This window comes from Rhinichthys klamathensis, unplaced genomic scaffold, assembly GCF_029890125.1.
Source record: "Rhinichthys klamathensis goyatoka isolate OS25496 unplaced genomic scaffold, OSU_Roscu_1.1 h1tg000530l_1, whole genome shotgun sequence".
NCBI classification, from domain to species: Eukaryota; Metazoa; Chordata; class Actinopteri; order Cypriniformes; family Leuciscidae; genus Rhinichthys; species Rhinichthys klamathensis.
This window is the reverse complement of record NW_026607006.1, coordinates 596078-614973: the sequence shown is the minus strand read 5'-3', so window position 1 is coordinate 614973 and position 18896 is coordinate 596078. Positions and strand designations below refer to the sequence as shown.

The window sequence follows — 18896 nt, the reverse complement described above, 5'->3', positions numbered from 1 at the left end:
TCTCACATTTCTCTGTTACAGTTTCACCAGTCTCATATTTCCCTATGTGTGTGTGTGTTTGTGTGTGTGTGTGTGTGCGTGTGTGTGTGTGTATTTTGCAACCTTGATTGTTTACAGTCTCATGCGTTCATTGCTGCGCGCTTTATTTCTTACATTGATGAATAATTGCTTTTATTTCACACGTTTCCCAAAATTAGCTTTTGCAATGACACGCGTTCATTTGTGTACATGCGTGTGTTTTTGTGTGTATAAGTGTGTGTGTGTGAGTGTATTTGTCTGTTTTGCACTCTTGATGTTTTAGAGATTCCCCCCTTCACTGTTGTGTGCTTTTTTCCTGCATCGTGGCTGATTTGTAGATTGTACGCACAAATAAACTCTATTTTCTTTTTTTTTGCCAATTTCCCATTCATTTCCTATGGCCGGTCATTTTTGACCGAAGGTCCTGAGTGTGACTATTTTTTTTATGACCACTTAGACTTTTCAAATCCTGTCCCCAATTTTTTTGTGTGTTCGTATACCAAGTACCATAAAAGTCACCAAGTTTCGTACCATTCCGACGAAGCTACGATTTTTAACTTTTTTTTATTTAAAATAATCCGGTCAGAAATGACCGAAGTACCCCAGAGGAGTACAACTTATCGAAATCCATATGATGTCACATGGAAGCGCTCAATCAGTGTTTCAACCGTGGAAAGACGTCAGTAAAACGCTTGTAAACAATGTAATGTAATGTCACATTTACCTCAGAAAAAACATATCCAGTGACCATAAACTCGTTAGCTAGCTAGAAAAATTAACTCTAGGGAGGAGCATTTTGCCAAATATATGCAGCATATTACATATTCATTATATTTTTTCATGTTTTTCAATATTTGATGCATGTTGTTTGAAACAATCTGGCAAGTTTTTATGCAGCCACCATTTAAATGTTTATATTTCATATAACTTTATTATTATAAAAATAAATAAAAGTGTAATGTAAGTGTTTGTGTACAAATCAGGTAATTTTTACCTTCAATATTATAGTAGGCTAATGAAGCAGTGGGCTACAACTGACTCCCAGTTTACAGCATTAGTTAAGAGATTTGTTTTCCTTGAGAAAATTTGCCATGTACTGTACCTGATATCCAATATAATCAATATTGAATCGAATTGTGAAATTTGTGTCAATATCCTGCCCTAACTTGAACAATGTAAAAACAGCACTTTAAATTTTTTTTTTTTTTAAAGATTTAAAATTTTAAATACAGTATAATTGTGCTTCAAATGAAAAAAAACCCCACCTTATTCTTGTTTAAAAACATTTACATAATATATATGAATGTATATGCAGCGTGATAAAAAGGTAACCTTGAAATTGTGGCGTTAAAGGCGACGCGAGACGAGGAAAAATTTTAGTGCACCTACATTTTGTGCTGGTGCACCTAAATAAAAAAGTTAGGCGCACCAGTGCAACCAAGGCAAAAAGTTAGTCTGGAGCCCTGATATGAACATTTGTTTGGTCAGCCAGGCTCCTGAGCAAGAATAATTAAAAGTTTCAGTTATGAAGCAAAGGTTTCCTATAATGGGGTTTGCTTCTCAAACTTATTGAAATAAATAAATAAACATAAAAGTTGACTCTTTTCTTAACTCTTTCGAGCGGATTCATAGAGACGCATTAATGTGTGGTACTAAACTAGTAAAAGTATCCATTGCTCAACGAATCAGTTCCTCAGTGAAACAAAACATTAATAAAAAATAATAATAAAAAAATTTTAATCGAAATATTAAGTGAAATAGTCTAGAATAGATGGTGAGGTACTAATTTTCTTACCGGTATTTTTATATTTCGAAACAAAACAAGATAAGATATCCTTGCTGCATCGTCACGTGCCTATAGAACACCCCGTGACGTCACAGAGCAGAACACACACTCAAAGTGCGAGAGCAGTGAGAGAGTTGACCTAGAGCGATACTAACTACTGACTTTAGATACTTTTAGATACTGATTTTGACTTAGCATTTGCACACAGAGCTAACACGCACATTTAACAGCATCATCACACACATCTTCATTGTTGTTCACTGAGTGCCGTGAAGTTGAGAGGAGCTCCGGGTGACCAGCTTCCCCTCAGACATTCTCTCTGATTCTGTCAGCATCGCGGAGTTGACAGCTGAGACCATGGAGAACAGCTCAACAGGTGAGATGGAAAATGTATAATTTATACATTTATTAAAAATAAAGTTATTGCCAGGGCTTGACATTAACACCCGCCAAATGCAGGCGTATATTTCATCAGTGGCGTGTAACGCACTCCTACTGTAACTGGCCACTTCGGCGGGTTGAATTACATTTTTCAATAGTAGTCTTTTAAAAAGGCATCTGAAATAATAAACTTAGTGCAATGTAGTGTTATCAATTTTTCGATACGATACTGAAATAGACTATCTGAACGAACGAACAACCCACACAAAAATGTACGTTACTGTTTGGTTATCCACAGCAGGAGGGTCAGGTCTTCAGTTCAGAGGAATGAATTATGAATTATTTATGGAATGTTATTATTTACTATGAGAAAGGAAAAGATAAAGATGTATCAATATTATTTTAATTTAAAAACATCAAAACTTAATTTACAGAAGGTATTTTTTGTTTATTGTATGATAAATAAGTGACTGCAGTCTAATGTGTCTAGCTTAAAATAGTTTTTATGAAACTTTCTTTTTCTTTACTACATTGCAAAACATAATACCAGACTTTTTCATCCACTTCATATCGGGGAAGCATGCTGTTCCTTGTTATTTAAAGTGAAGAAGTATTTTATGTGACTAATCTTTGTAGTGTTCTTGTAATTTTCAATCTTGCACTGGTCCTTCGTGAGCTCATGGCTTAGGCCAAGTCCAGGAATATGAACTTGCAAAAGTGCAATTTATTTTTTCTTTAATGAATTTATCAGATAAAAGCCACGTTTATGTTCGTTTATGGAATATGTTTGTTTTTCATCTGTAGTCATTTGGTTTTATAATCATTTTTCTTTGTTTTAGGAAACCCTAAAAAACGTAGCAAGGGGAAAGTAGTCCGTGCTTTCTTTCGGGAAATATGGACGACTGTAAAGTCCACTTTCATTCGCGACGACCCGAACAGAGTGGTGTGTCTTAAACCACAGCCAGATCTAGAGGATCCCGAGCTGATGCATGTTTCAAGTCCTGCGAGGAACATGCCAACGCTGGACACAGATCCTGAGCTGGTGTGTTTGCCAGGCCAGGTGTGTGAAGATCTGGAGTCCCCGTGTGTGTCAGGTTTCTCCAGGATCGAGCAAACGCTGAACACAGACCCTGTCGTTCCTGAGCTGGTGTGTTTGCCAGGCCAGGTGTGTGAAGATCTGGAGTCCCCGTGTGTGTCAGGTTTCTCCAGGATCGAGCAAACGCTGAACACAGACCCTGTCGTTCCTGAGCTGGTGTGTGTGCCAGGCCAGGTGTGTGAAGATCTGGAGTCCCCGTGTGTGTCAGGTTTCTCCAGGATCGAGCAAACGCCGGACACAGATCCTGCCGTTCCTGAGCTGGTGTGTGTGCCAGGCCAGGTGTGTGAAGATCTGGAGTCCCCATGTGTGTCAGGTTTCTCCAGGATCGAGCAAACGCTGAACACAGATCCTGCCGTTCCTGAGCTGGTGTGTGTGCCAGGCCAGGTGTGTGAAGATCTGGAGTCCCCATGTGTGTCAGGTTTCTCCAGGATCGAGCAAACGCCGGACACAGATCCTGCCGTTCCTGAGCTGGTGTGTTTGCCAGGCCAGGTGTGTGAAGATCTGGAGTCCCCGTGTGTGTCAGGTTTCTCCAGGATCGAGCAAACGCTGAACACAGATCCTGCCGTTCCTGAGCTGGTGTGTTTGCCAGGCCAGGTGTGTGAAGATCTGGAGTCCCCGTGTGTGTCAGGTTTCTCCAGGATCGAGCAAACGCCGGACACAGATCCTGCCGTTCCTGAGCTGGTGTGTTTGCCAGGCCAGGTGTGTGAAGATCTGGAGTCCCCGTGTGTGTCAGGTTTCTCCAGGATCGAGCAAACGCTGAACACAGATCCTGGTGATTCTGAGCTGCCGCCTGCTTCATATCCCTCCAGTTTTAATCTGGATGACAGTGAGTCATTATTACTTTGTTCATGTTATTTCTGCCTTCTGTTATTTTCTCTGATCGATTCTTTTTATTATTACTTTCAGTTATAATTCTGATTTGACATCGCTTGAGTTAAAAATCTGTAAATGATGTTTGTTGTAGTATTTTCATCTTTAATTGCATTGATTAGTACTTGCAGCTCTAATCATCATTCTCAGAGATGTTTATATGTTACCAATTTTGGTAACACTTTACAATAAGGTTCATTAGTTTACATTAGTTAACTACCTTAGTTAACATGAACTAAGAATGAACAATACTTCTACAGCATTTATTAATCTTTGTTTTTACTAATACATTATTAAAATCAAAGGTTGTATTTGTAAAACATTAGTTAATGCACTGTGAACTAACATGAACAAACAATGAACAGCTGGATTTTTATTAACTAACATTAACAAAGATTAATAAATACAGTAACAAATGTATTGCTCATTGTTAATGTAATGTTTCCTAATGAACCTTATTGTAAAGTGTTACCATAATTTTCTATGAATTTTTCTTCATTTTAGAAAAATCTAAGAAAGGAAGGAAGAGGAGAGCAGTCTGTGCCTTCTTCCGGAGATTAGGCACGGCTGCAAAGCATCTCTTCCTCTGCCACGACCCGGACAGTGTCCAGCATCTTACGCCACAGTCGGATCTGGCCAACTCCGAGCTGATGCTTTTCCAGGTTTCATCCGAGATCAAGTCTGTGCCTGAGCCGGAGTCAGTGCCGGAGCCGGAGCCGGAGTCGGGTCAGGTCTGTGAGGATCTCCCGTCGTCAATGCAAGTGGAGCCAGACGATCCAGAGGCGTTGCCTGACGGACTGCAATACGGTGAGGCATTATTATCTTTGCTTCTTGATATTTCTGCCCTGTTGTTTCCTACTTATAATTATTTAGGCTATAATTCTGATACTCTGACATCACATAAAGAAACTTATTGTAGCTGATTTGCTACATATATCCGAAATCAAAAGATAGAAGTATTTTAAGATTCTTCAAATGAATCTTATTTGAGTTAATATCAGACAATCAAAGGAAACTGCCTCACATATGTCTATGTTCTTTGTCCTGTGTGTTTTTCAGGAACTAGGATGTCTGTTTTTTTTCTAGTGGGAGAAATTATAGGATCAGGAAGTTTTGCCCAGGTGTATGAAGGAACCCACATATTTTGTGAGAGAATCAAGGTAGAGCACTCTTATTGAATTCAACCAATGTTTTGCTCCTGATGTAGAGATGTGTGTCGTCTTTCTTAATTTAAAAACGAACAGATTGTAACTTGTGCAGATCAGGCACTTTAATATGCTTGAAATAACTAACAGTTTGTTTTGCCATTCACAGGTTGCCATCAAGCATATACGCAAGCGTGGACACGACCGTTATCTTGACACTGTAAGTTGACTAACCTAAATGAGATTTGGTTAAGTGATGAGTATTGTCAATTCCTGTTGCTAAAATGAAGCAGTAAGTCAAGAAGATGTAAATGTAAATACAATTACATAAAAATACGAGTTGAGTTTTGCTACTGTGACATTCTCTACTGTGTTTGTTTATTTGCGTGTATCCTGACATTGTTAAGCTCTTTGGTCAACTGTGGGTGTTTTTAAATGTGCTATACAAATAAACTTGATCTTGAACAATCTTCAAAAAAAATTCAAGGCCAACTAACTGTTTGTTTTTTTCTCTAGCCCGATCACTCCAAACCTGTGCTTGCAGAAGTGGCACTGATGCTGCGTTTGGGACAAGCTCCCTCATGCCCCAACATCATCGAATTACACCACTGGATTGAGGACGAGAGCAGCTTCAATCTCATTATGGAGAAACCTGATCCATGCCAGAACTTGCGGCATTACATCATTTATTCAGACGACATTAACGAAGCAAAAGCACGCTGGATGATACGTCAGTTAGTCCAAGCTGTAAAACACTGTGTTGACCGTGGAGTTTTCCATGGTGATATCCACTCGGGGAACATCCTGGTGGTGGCCGACGAGAGTCTGAAGCTCAAATTGATTGACTTCGGACATGGTCGTCTAATTAGTAGTGAGGGCTTTAACAGCAGTGAATATCAAGGTGTGTTAGCAGTTTGTGTTAGCATAGCAGAGTTTGGGAATTGGAAATAGTACATTGATCACTGTATTATTGACACTAAAAAAGTCTCTCTTTTAGGAGCAGACCTGTACACCCCACCTGAGGTCTTGAGGGACACCGTGTTCTACGCCGAGCCAGCATACGTCTGGGCTGTAGGTGTTGTGCTGTTTGAGATCCTGCACAGACATCTGCCCTTTAAAACCTTGAACGGCATACTGCGTGACTATCTTGACACGAGTCTGACCTTATCCTCAGGTAAACACAACAGACACCTCTGCACAATCTCACACAGACAGCAACATAGGGTCGGCCCAGATCCGGCCCACATCTGGACCGTGTGATCCATGTGTACCAGATCTGGGCCGACACTAATGCTGTCTCAATTCGCCTACTTATACTACGCACTAAAAGTATGTACTCTTTTGGTGAAGAAAAAGTAGATACTTTTGAGTGTGTAGCAGAAGAGTAGACAAGCTTTGGGATACTATCACGGCATACAATCACATCTTTAACGGTTGCTCTCTGTCTAAGCAAACTGGCCTGGCAATCATCTTGTCAAAGATAAAATCCTCCACATTTCATTTCCTACCGTATCGGAGAGAAATTAAAAAAGTTAATGGCCAAACGGATCTTTATAAAAGTCCACATTGTTATTACAGATGGAATATAATACGGATAACAGTAAATAAATACTTTCCTATCAGGTTAAACTTTGATTAGTCACTTAAACCTTTATCTAAACGTTGAAGTTCTGATTTTTTTTAACACTTTTTAATCGTGTTTACTAGATTATTATTTGATTCAGGATATTTACATAATCAAATAATGACATTTTATATGGCAAAATATGGAAATATTTTACATTATTTCACGTATTTCAACATTAGTGATCCTCTAAGACTAACCCGCGCCCTCTCTGAAAACTTCACAGCATGCCGAGACCTGATTTTCTGGTGTTTGGTGCGTGATCCAGCTGAGCGACTGACGCTAGAGCAGCTGGAGAAGCACAGCTGGTTTGATAAGTAGAACCAGATCCCGTGCATCAGTCAGACGAGAAGAGGTAGTGTAACACAGAGAAGTAGGAAACTACATTTGCAGTGCAAAGCAGTTATTTTTCAATTCTGTATTGTGTAGTATGACCAGGATGTAGATGATGTACAAAAAAACAGAGGACAGCTCTATCAAAAGAAAAAACGACAGGACTGAAGTGAATGAAAAATGACAAGCGTTTACATGCACATCAAGGCTAGATTATAGTAATGCTCTACTGGGTGGTTGCCCTGCATGCTTAATAAACAAACTACAGCTAGTTTAATAAGCAGCAGCTCGAGTTCTTACCAGAACCAGGAAGTATGACCATATTAGCCCGGTTCTGTCTACACAGCATTGGCTGCCTATTAAACATCGTATACATTTTTAAACATTGCTGATTACTTACAAAGCACTAAATGGTTTAGCTCCCCAGTACTTGAGCGAGCTCTTAACCAGTGTTGTGCTAGTTACTAAGAAATAGTAACTAGTTACAGTTACTAGTTACTTCATTCAAAAAGTAACTCAATTACTTTGTTGATTACTTACACCAAAAAGTAATGCATTACTGTTAAAAGTAACTTTTTAGTTACTTTAAAGAAAAAAATTATATAATGTTCCCATTAATGCCCTTTTATGCGTTACGATCTATACAAACACAAAACTGACTTAAACAGAAAGTAATTTTTAAACACTTTTATTTAAGTCAGACCAGCACAAACTGAATATATCACAAGGATTTCTGAGGTGACTCGCTATGCTGACTCGCGATCTTCGCAGTAGATGAAGAACCGGGTTTGGCCGGGTACTCGGTACCACCGGTACTTGGTACCGTGACGTTTAAAAAAATGTAGTACCGACTTGGTACCGAAGTACCGAATATTTTGACAACACTAGTGTGGGCCTTATGTAAAATACGGGACAAATCGCGTCCTTCATTGATTTGATACGGACGCATCATTTTACTTGTAAATACGAGACAATTCCGTATTTTAACGGAATGGCAACCCTTCCACCAATCCTACAATGCGTCGCTGCTGTAAACAGGTTAGGCTGTAGGCTACACTTCAGCCAAAATGAATTAATTAAAAAAAGTAACGGACAACGCACCATATGGTAACGGTAACGGAGTTAATTTATTTAAAAAGTAATGCATTACAGTACGAGTTACTGTCAAAAGTTATAATTCAATGTTAGGCTGCATAGTTTAGATCAGCCGAAACCGGGAACACGTCCCGTAAATCCAATGTACTTGGTACATCATAAGAAGGATGGCGTCTACGCTAATATTAGTCTCTCTGTTTATCCCGAGGTTTACCGCAGTCCGCCGGATCCAGGCTGTATCCAGATCTGATGAAGGATCAGCAGCTGGTCACGACGACAACGCAGTCCTGAAGTGTCACCTAGTCTCTCCTCTATGGTGGACCTGCGCCTGAACCCATCCCAACGCATCCTGAAGTGCCAGCCTCATCAGCCCTGTGAAGGCCTCATCGACACGACAGCCATCGGCACTGATCCTCAACAACTCGTCTCCATACCGGCGTGATTACTTCGACTTCCAACCAGTCGAAGTAATCGTTGGACGTTGATGCAATTTTCTTCTAGAAGCAAACTTTGTTGTATTATTTTCATGTTATCACTGTGAAGCTGCTTTGATACAATCTGTATTGTAAAAAGCGCTATATAAATAAAGGTGACTTGACTTGACTTAAGCTATCAAAGTTGAATGCACTGTTCAAGAAATGTGTCCATGAAACAGAAGGAAATCTCCTCTTACAAATCTGGTTTCTTAAAAAGACTGGTTGTGATGTTGAGGATTTGTCTAACTATAGGCCTATTGCCCATCTACCTTTTCTGGCTAAGGTCCTGGAACGAGTTGTAGTGGGCCAGCTACAGCAATACCTGTCCAAAACAATCTCCTAGAACCATTTCAGTCTGGATTTAGATCAGGTCAAAGTACTGAGACTGCTCTTGTCCGGGTTACAAATGATCTTCTCATCTCTGCTGCTATGGGTGCCTGTAGTATTTTAGTCTTGTTAGACATCACTGCTGCTTTTGACACAATATCTCATGCTGTCCTTCTTGACAGATTGTCTGAACGGCTAGGAATCTATGATACTGCGTTTGAATCCTTTACATCCTATCTCACTAATCGATTCCAGTTTGTGTCTTTGGGGAAAAACAAATCTATTAGGGGTGGCACGGTACATGAAAAAACATCCGAACCGTTTGGTCCGCTTGTCTCGGTTCGGAGCATGTGTGTGTGTCTCATGGTTTGACGCATGCGCAATGTAGCCTCGTGCCCGTATGTGACCTCAGACGTGTGTTTCCTTTTCGCGCGAAATAAGACGTGTGTGGACATACATATGAGGCTTGTTCGAGTTGAATCGGCGCTGCACAGAGCGATCGGCGAATGACATCAAAGTACCGCGAGCGCGACGGCTCCGTATGCTTTTCAATCACTCTCGCGGTTCTTTGATGTCATAAACCGATCGCTCTGTGCAGCGCCGGTGTTCTGTCGATCTGTCCTACCTTGTCAGTTTTCCTACCGTAGCGCAAAATTATAGCCATATCTATCGGTTCATCCTACCACATCGTAAAATCCTACTGCGCGTTTCTGCTTCGCGTCTGTGACTACATAAAATGTCACAGGGTGGGTGATTTTACAGTGCAAAGTAACGTTACCTCATCAGATTGTCCTATGAAATAAACGGGTAGGATGATTTTACGGTGCAAAATACCTCATCAGATTGTCCTACCAGTATGAAATAAATGGGTAGGATGATTTTACAGTGCAAATACCTCATCAGATTGTCCAACCAGTATGAAATAAACAGATAGGATGATTTGACAGTCTAAATTTTTAATCCGTATAGTCCCTGGACAGATGTTACAAATTTACTCTAAACCAGATGATAATGTAAATTGAAATAAGATTAGTTATTGAGATAATTTATAATCAAGCAGATCAATTTTGAACGGAGATTATTAATCAAATTCATTTCAAAATTCAAAATCATGCAACAGAGAGGCACAATACAAAACAAGTAAAACAATAAGTTCTTAATATAAATATGAACTAAGACCACACTGTGCTGCAGACTGTTATCAATGCAAATGATAAAGGTACATACACTCAAACTATACTACACACTTTTTGCACATAAACACATTTAGGCTACTGAAGTTGCAACATTTAAAATGTGCCCATCTATTGCAGCTCTCTCACACTGTACCTGAAAATAAAAGAGATGAATATATATGTAAATTAGTACATTTAAAACAATATAGAATCTGAAAACATGAAAAGAAAAATTACCTTTTCATTTAAATAACAAAATTCTACAAAAAAACATGGCACATAAAGTTAAACTAGCTTTTTGGGTGTGTGTATTATAAGTTGTATACCATTTCAATCATGCTTTCGTTGGGGTCGTCTTCCAGCATGCTGCAAAGCACACAGTACTCCTCTGCATTACCTATACATTTGTTAACATTAAAAAAAAGATAAATATGAATTCATTGGACAATCATATAGTGTACTAAATGTCAACATAAACGCCATGAAAAAAAAATTCTCAGACCTGTTCCGAAATTACATTAAATCAAATCATTCTTGCATTACTTTTTGCATCCTTCAAGTTATTTTCTATATAATTTTCTTCTCTATCCCCTCTGTATATTTGGATATTCTTACTTGATTAAATACATTTTTCAGAGTGAAGATAGCATCTACAGAGGTGTACTACATGACACACTGTACATTACAATACATACATTACTACGGTATTACAGAATTAAAACAGCACTCATCTCGACATCCAAGAAGTGTGCAGGCTACTTTCATGCGTGCTGAGCTGACCGCTTCAGGTGTAGTCTGAACATTGCTGATCGTTCCTGTCAGCAGGTATTGTTCAGCAATCTGAAACATTAATTGACAGATGACTTAATTAAATTCATTATAACATATCCAGACCTGAAGCCACTCTTGAAAATATATGAACACATGCATTCAATACTCCACAACTGCTGGAATCCATCTGCAGGTCGTGCTTCAGGGTCCGTAATTGCCACTGGGCTGTTTGCTCATCACACCTCAGTTAAAAAAAATTCCTAGATGTCGTCGAGACATTTGTACTGTTTAGAATCGAATAGCATAAAAAAAAAAATAGATGAAACAGTTCTAACAAGGTTACCTCCAGTTCCGCAGAATTTTATGTTCATAAGAACGTTCATTTCCCATTGGGTCAATCACAAGGAGTGTTTTTTCAGGCATGTTGATAATCTGGAATATAATGTCATGTAATCATAAATAAGGTTTTTAAATATTTTTAGATCACTACTAACAACTACAGGAAGCTGCTTAAATAAACCTTTAAATTATTGACCTAAAGCATTAAAAAATGTCTGCAGATTATGGAGAAAGTGTCAACACAGTGATTTAGTTATTTGCAGGTGAATATAACACATAAGAATATAAGTGAATGGTAGCAATATACTGAGGGAAAATTCCAAACGGAAGTGAGCATCCCTATGCCCTACTCCCTTCGAAGGGCAGAGCCCTTGAAGTGGGGACTTTGGAGTGAGCAGGGCACTTGCGTGACATTATGTAGCCGTTTGGAACGCACTTGGTGAAGGGAGCGATGAAAGACAATGTAATTTCCTCATTATCTACACATGGGAATGTTCCCACTCTAAAAATAAAAAAAAATGTATAGACAGGAGATAAAGATAACAAAGGCTCTTTGCCTTCGTCATATATAGCCTTATTTGTGTGTGTAGCCTACTTCTCTGCTCACAACTTTAAAACTTGCAGTGTGTCATCTTTGACCCTGCATTACCTAACACATTTCGGTAACACTTTAGATTACAGCCCGGAAAGTACTGCGTAATTAAAGCGATTTTACAGCGTAACCTTCGGTAATTATAGTGTACCTATAACGTACTTACAATATAAGTATAAGGGAACAATATTTTAAGTTTGGGGAATAAAGGGGTAACATATAAAAAATATTTATACTGTAAGTATTATAGAACTAAGGGGTTCTTATTCTACTTTTATGATATAACAATCTTACATTTGGAAGCAGTTTAGCAAGAACATACCTTTTTGAAATAATGGTGAACCAGTACATACTTTATAGGCTTTTTAAAAATTACAGGGTACATATCTATGCATTTATAAAGTAATCTTTTTAACAAAAGTGCACTGAAAACGAAAACTATTGCAACTTTTGCTTAAATATTGTGGAAAGATACTCTTGTTTCATGTAGTGGTTCTTGTGACCCTCTTGCTCCATGTAGTTACAGGGTAAGTGTGACATTGCGGGCTGTAAATTAAAGTGGTTCTTGTTACCCTCTTGTTCCATGTAGTTACAGGGTAAGTACAATAAAAATGCATACACAATCTTATATCACTGACTCGGAAACCTTTATTTATTATACAAGCACCACTTACCCTGTAACCATGAAACCAGATATATTTCCCAGTATATTAAAAAAAAATTGCAATAGTCTTAGCTTTTCTTGCATTGAAACATGTTAGCCCAAACTTAAACATATGCACTTTTGCTATCAAAAAAAAGAAAATAGATATGTACCCTGTCATTTTTAAAAAGCCTATACAGTATGTATTGCCTTGGTACACAATTATTACAAAAAGGTACGCAGTGTTTGTTCTCGCTAAATTGCTCCCAAATGTAAGATTGTTGTATCATAATAGTAGAATAAGTACCCCTTAGTTCTATAATACTTACAGTATAAATATTTGTTTATTTCTCCTGGTTGTTATCCCTTTATTCCCCAAACTTTACATATTGTTCCCTTATAGTTACATGTAAGTACTTTATAGGTACACTATAATTACCGAAAGTTACTCTGTAAATTCCTCTTAATTACACAGTACTTTCCGGGCTGTAATCTAAAGCGTTACCAACAAAACAACTTGAATTGCTCTGTTGGTTAGTTAAAGGAACACTCCGACTTTTTGGGACTTTAGCCTATTCACCTTATCCCCCAGAGTTAGATAAGTCCATACATACCTTTTTCATCTCCGTGCGTGCTATAAGTCTGTTTGACGCACCCACCGCTAGCCTAGCTTAGCACAAAGACTGGATGTAAATGGTTGCAGCTAGCATACTAATCCAAATAAGTGACAAAATAACGCAAACATTTTCCTATTTACATGTTGTGATTTGTATAGTCACAGAGTGTACAAAAAACAAAGTCACATGAGACACAGACATATTTTGGAAACCATTAAGGGAAAGACCCTCAGATGCAGGTAAAATTATTTGATGGGGTTAGGGTTATTTGATTTTGGGGTACCAATTGGCATTTTTTGTGTGTGTGCTTCCCTTTCTATGATACACATTTCTGACGGGATTGCCATGCTTTGTGTGTATGTTTACATTTTTAATCATGTAATAACTAACAGTCTCAAAGATGACATTACTCAAAGATAAATTTTTTACAATTTAAATAAATTTCATATATACATAATATATATATTTATGTTTCCTCACAATGTCAAATGTGCTTGTTAAGTGCGGCAGCTTTTATACATTTTACAATTTTAATATGCAAGTTAACATTATGTCGAGTCACCAGGGCTAACGTTAAAACTCGCCGTTTGTTACATTATGTATTAACCTTATAAAAGTCTGTCTAGCTTTAGCAAATGTAACATTATGCTGGTCCTAATAAAGTTAAACCGTTATTAACGTTAGCCCTGAATGTGAAACATGCATCAGCCATCATAACATTAACGTTAAATACCTTTGGTTGACTAACATTAATTTAATAACGTTAACTTAAGGTTACATCTTACAAGTTACTGTTGCCTCTTGCAAACACGTAACAGTAGGGGTGTGAAGGTTATTATATAACCGTGAGACCGACGGTTATAGTTGAACACCGTCATTAGAACTCTATTACCGCCAAAACCGTTATTAAAATATTTTTTACAAACATAAAACACGCATATATCATAGAGAATGTTAAAATACTATTATCAGGTTACGAGGGAAACAGAGGTGTAGAGTTAGTGGTGCTTCGGAGGCTGCTACTGCTGGAGATGATTCGGGAGAGGTCTGTGCACCTTTACCGATCAGAGCGCGCGCTGACACGGAGTAAAGCCTTGTTTATACTCGACGCGTCCGTTTCTTTTACTGTCTATGGTCCGCGCGCACCTTGCAAAAATGACGCGTTGGGTGCGCAAGACCCCATTTCGCTTGGCTGTGTGCACGGGGCTTTTTGTAACAGTGCGCACGGCGCCGCATCCGAGGATGAACGACTTCGACTTCATTGCAAAGTTTTTTTTTTGTTAAGGTTTTGTTTACTGTGCAATGAACGTGCTTTGTTTTAAATAAATCACACAAAGTTTTTTTTTTTCTTAAAGGGCATATTGCAGGTTAGAGGACCCAACGAGTCAATGTATAGAAAAACAATGTAGTAATTAGATTTTCTTTAAAATATACGTATGAATACGTTACATTGGCTTCTGGAGTCGTTTTTGTGAGAGAATTTTACTTCCGCATCTGAAAATGGGCGTGACGTAACGGGCGGGAGAGCGGTCGATTCAAACCATTCAAACAACAGGAAAACAATGGATCGCAATGACATTTCGGACTTACTCGTATGACAGACCACGGACCACAGCCTTACAATTATGAGCCTGCTATGCTCAGTGGTGGACGAAGTACACAGACCATGTACTTAAGTAAAAGTTGAGATACCTAGTGTAAATATTACTCCAGTAAAAGTGGAAGTGCTCCCTTTAAACGTCGACTTGAGTAAAAGTATAAAAGTACTTGGCTTCAAATGTACTTAAGTATCAAAAGTAAAAGTAATTTGGTGTAATGTAGTTCCAATGTCTTGTTATGTCCTTTATACACTCAATCAAGTCATTTAAGGTTAAAAAAAAGCCCACTAACACCACTCTGAAAATACTATGTTCTGTATTTGTGATATCTGGTACTGATATCTTTTGAAATTATCATAAGCACATCATACTAAATGGAAACCACATGATTAGGAATAAATAGGGTTGGGGGAAACCACATTAGACATGTATTTCTTTAACAATTTATTGTTTGAAGTAATGTAGAAATCTTACTCCTTTATCACATGGCACATTGCTCCTTTACTATTTCACAGCTGTGCAATAACTTGCAAAAACATATTTACTCAAGTTTACACAGGGTCTTTTTTCCAATTTACTAAACATGACTCCTTACAACACTGTATGTCCACTCTAAAAACAAATGTTAGTGTTTGCATAAATCACACAAAAACAGAAACTAACACACCACCAGATTTCCCTGAAGACTTGCGTAGTATGTAGAACTACTAACTAGTAGTGATGTGCTATAACAGAAGAATAACAGAAATAGTAGTGTTAACTGTATGACCTACCTAAAGCTAAAATATTTTTTGTTTAGTTTGAGAAGGAGCTGATTTTCAAAATTTCTGGCATCCAATCTTGCCCTTCTTGGGCTGAAAATCAGTCCAGCAGTGCTAAAGAGACGTTCGCATGCAGCAGAAGCTGGTAAGGCAGTGTTGATTTTAAGAGACAATTTGCAAACCGCAGGATAAGATTGCAGTATCTCTTTGTTGTCTACTTTAGAGGCAAGGTACCCTTCTAGCTGTTTAACACTTTCCTGCCCATGAGTTGTCTTCATGCTTGAAAAGAAGTCATCATCATCTGAAGCACTCGATCCATTGGCTGGTGGTGACTGATGTGAACGTTCTTCCTCCAGATGGTCCTTGATGTAGGCAAGTCCTAATATACAACATATATTGGGACAGATGCCAGAAATCATGTTATATAAATGATAGGGCAATTCCGGTGTACAGTACAGAGGAAAAAGAATGAACTACTTTGGAGCAATATGCATAGTTATGGATAGGCAGCTAAAGCTGACATATGAGGGCAAAGATCAGTTCTATGCCACATTAGATCAGCTTTACTTCCCTGGCCACAACTCAGTCTAGGTTGAGTCAAACTTGACTTTTAGGCATATATATGAATCCAGGTCACAACCCCCCACCCTTTTAAGTAAATAAACTTATATAAATGTGCTTGTTTAGTTTTTTTTGTTTACTTTTGTTTTGTGAACTAAGCGCATGACATCTGTAATTAAAATGCAACAAAACATATGTACATACGTAGTAACATACCTAGGTTTAATAGGTCCTCATCAGATGTCCACGCTGTTTTAAATTTTGGGAGTAGGATGGCAGCAGCAATAAACTCTGGTTCAGCCATCATGTCTTTAAAGCGCTTTTGTAGTCCCTCTAGGACTGCATCCACCAAAGGTTTGCAGTACCTGTAAGGTGGGGGAGAGAAACTGATACAGTACAATATCACAACATTTACAGCATGCATTTATACTGAGACAATGACAATAACAACAAGCATCCCAATACTTAATTGTTAAATATGATTTGACGGTCTTACATCTATTGTGTTCTTGGTCAATGTGTTCATAAAGGCCTCTTTTTAATCATTTTACTAATGGCACACATTAACTTCCTACACGTATGCTATATGAAGTTTTAAGGGAGTTGAATTGTGTATGATAAGGAATACACCTTAATAACATGGGGTGAAAGAATCTCTACCTGGAATTTGTGTGGATTCGTTCAAGCTTATTGATGAGGAGCGTCAGAGTTGGCAGAAGCCATCCCATCTGAACATCCGTCTCAGCTTGAAGGATGTTGAGGGCTTTGGCGAGAGGACCCATGGTTCTGGCAAATTCCTCCAGAAAGGAAATTTCAACTGAACTCAACCTAACAAACATAAAGAACACTTAAGTCTTGTGTGTGTGTGTGTGTGTGTGTCTGTCTGTGAGAGAGTGTGTGTTTGTGTGTCTGTCTGTGAGTGAGTGATTGTGTGTGTGTGTCTGTGAGAGAGTGTGTGTTTGTGTGTCTGTCTGTGAGTGTGTGATTGTGTGTGTGTGTGTCTGTGAGAGAGTGTGTGTTTGTGTGTCTGTCTGTGAGTGAGTGAGTGATTGTGTGTGTGTGTCTGTGAGAGAGTGTGTGTTTGTGTGTCTGTCTGTGAGTGAGTGAGTGATTGTGTGTGTGTGTCTGTGAGAGAGTGTGTGTTTGTGTGTCTGTCTGTGAGTGAGTGAGTGAGTGATTGTGTGTGTGTGTGTCTGTGAGAGAGTGTGTGTTTGTGTGTCTGTCTGTGAGTGATTGTGTGTGTGTGTGTGTGTGATGAGTGGTGACGCTGCTCGGACTATAATTGTACTCCATTTCCCCTTACTTAAAGCAACTGAATAGTTAAGCAATATTTTCCAATATTACATATTGGAATGAAAGGTATATTTAAAAAAAGTTACACTTACATTGGCAACTTCAGTGCAGTGCATACAGTTCTCAGGGCCCCTTCTCCTTCATCTTTGATTATTCTCACGATTCTTTCAACAGAGAGCAATAATGAGTTCCATCGTGTGTCGTTTGGCCGGATCAGTTGTATTTTGCATGTTTCCTCTACGATGTCTGAAGCAGTGGAGGATCGAGATGTCTTGTTCCATAAGCCACTGCATTTCGCAAAAGCTGATCGTGACAGTCTTTTATAGGAGTCACTGGAATTGGCCTTGGCTGCATCAACTGTGGCAACAAGGTTTAATAGATGACATGCACAGCGATGATGCTTTGGAAGCTGAAATTGTAGGCCATCATCTTCCATTAAGATCGGTGTTACCTCAATGAAGTCAACATCAACACCTTCCTCTTCCTGTTCATCATCATCACTGCAAGCATCCTCTTCAGTCTCACTGGAGGCACAGTTATTGTTCTCATCTTGTTGTTGCTCTCCATATTCTCTAAATGCCTTTATGAAATTGGACCCATTGTCTGTGGTGGTTCTAACAATTTTTTTCTCTATGCCAAATTCGGAATGGATGTCATTCAATGCACTGCCCAACACATCAAAAGTGTGTGGCCCTTTAATCCGCCGGCAAGCAAGTGCCACAGAGCACCTCTTCAATGAATCTCGATCCACCCAGTGGGCAGTGACCCCGAGAAATCCTCTCCTTCTTGCACTCCAACAGTCAGTCGTTGTGGCAATGAATTCAATGGAGGACATTGCTTGTTTAATATTTCTCTTCATTTCTTGGGCACCCTCTTCTATTTTCCGGCGCAATGTAGTTCTGGACATCACACGTGAATTAGGCTGTAGCTCTTGCACTAAAGCATGAAACGCAGGCTGTTCTACCACAGTAAATGGTTGAAGACTCTGAATTACAAAATTTATGACTACGTTGTCTATCTTTGTTTGATTCACAATCTTCGTTTCTCCTAATTTCAGTTGTCTGGAAGTGGAGAGAACTGGGTTTTCAGCTTTTCTTTTTCGAGGGGCTGTCAGGGCATTGTATCTTTCCAAGTGATTTGAATGCTTTCTCTGGACAGAAAGGGGGACAACACATGATGAACATCATATCTTCACAGCAATATATTTCAATTTCATAATTTTGAAAATAGTTTTTTTTGCATGTACAGTAGGCTGCCGAGAAGGCTGAATAACTAGCTAGCCTACATCAATCGCAGGCTACTGTTCAAGTAGCTACCAATCAATCATACCTTGCATGTAAACCTAGTCAAATAGAAGCCAAAATGCCTAAATGCATTTTCATCATTTTACATTGA

The 18896-nt window shown here is 38.7% G+C and overlaps 1 protein-coding gene across 1 annotated transcript; it reads left to right on the top strand.

Moving 5' to 3' along the window:
* Positions 1 to 5794: 5794 nt before the first annotated feature.
* LOC130073196 (serine/threonine-protein kinase pim-2-like) lies at positions 5795 to 6556 on the top strand. The gene is made up of 2 exons (XM_056238667.1): positions 5795 to 6197; positions 6294 to 6556. The coding sequence occupies exons 1-2, from the start codon at positions 5852 to 5854 to the stop codon at positions 6554 to 6556; spliced, it is 609 nt and encodes a 202-aa protein (XP_056094642.1). The 5' UTR covers positions 5795 to 5851.
* Positions 6557 to 18896: the final 12340 nt, after the last annotated feature.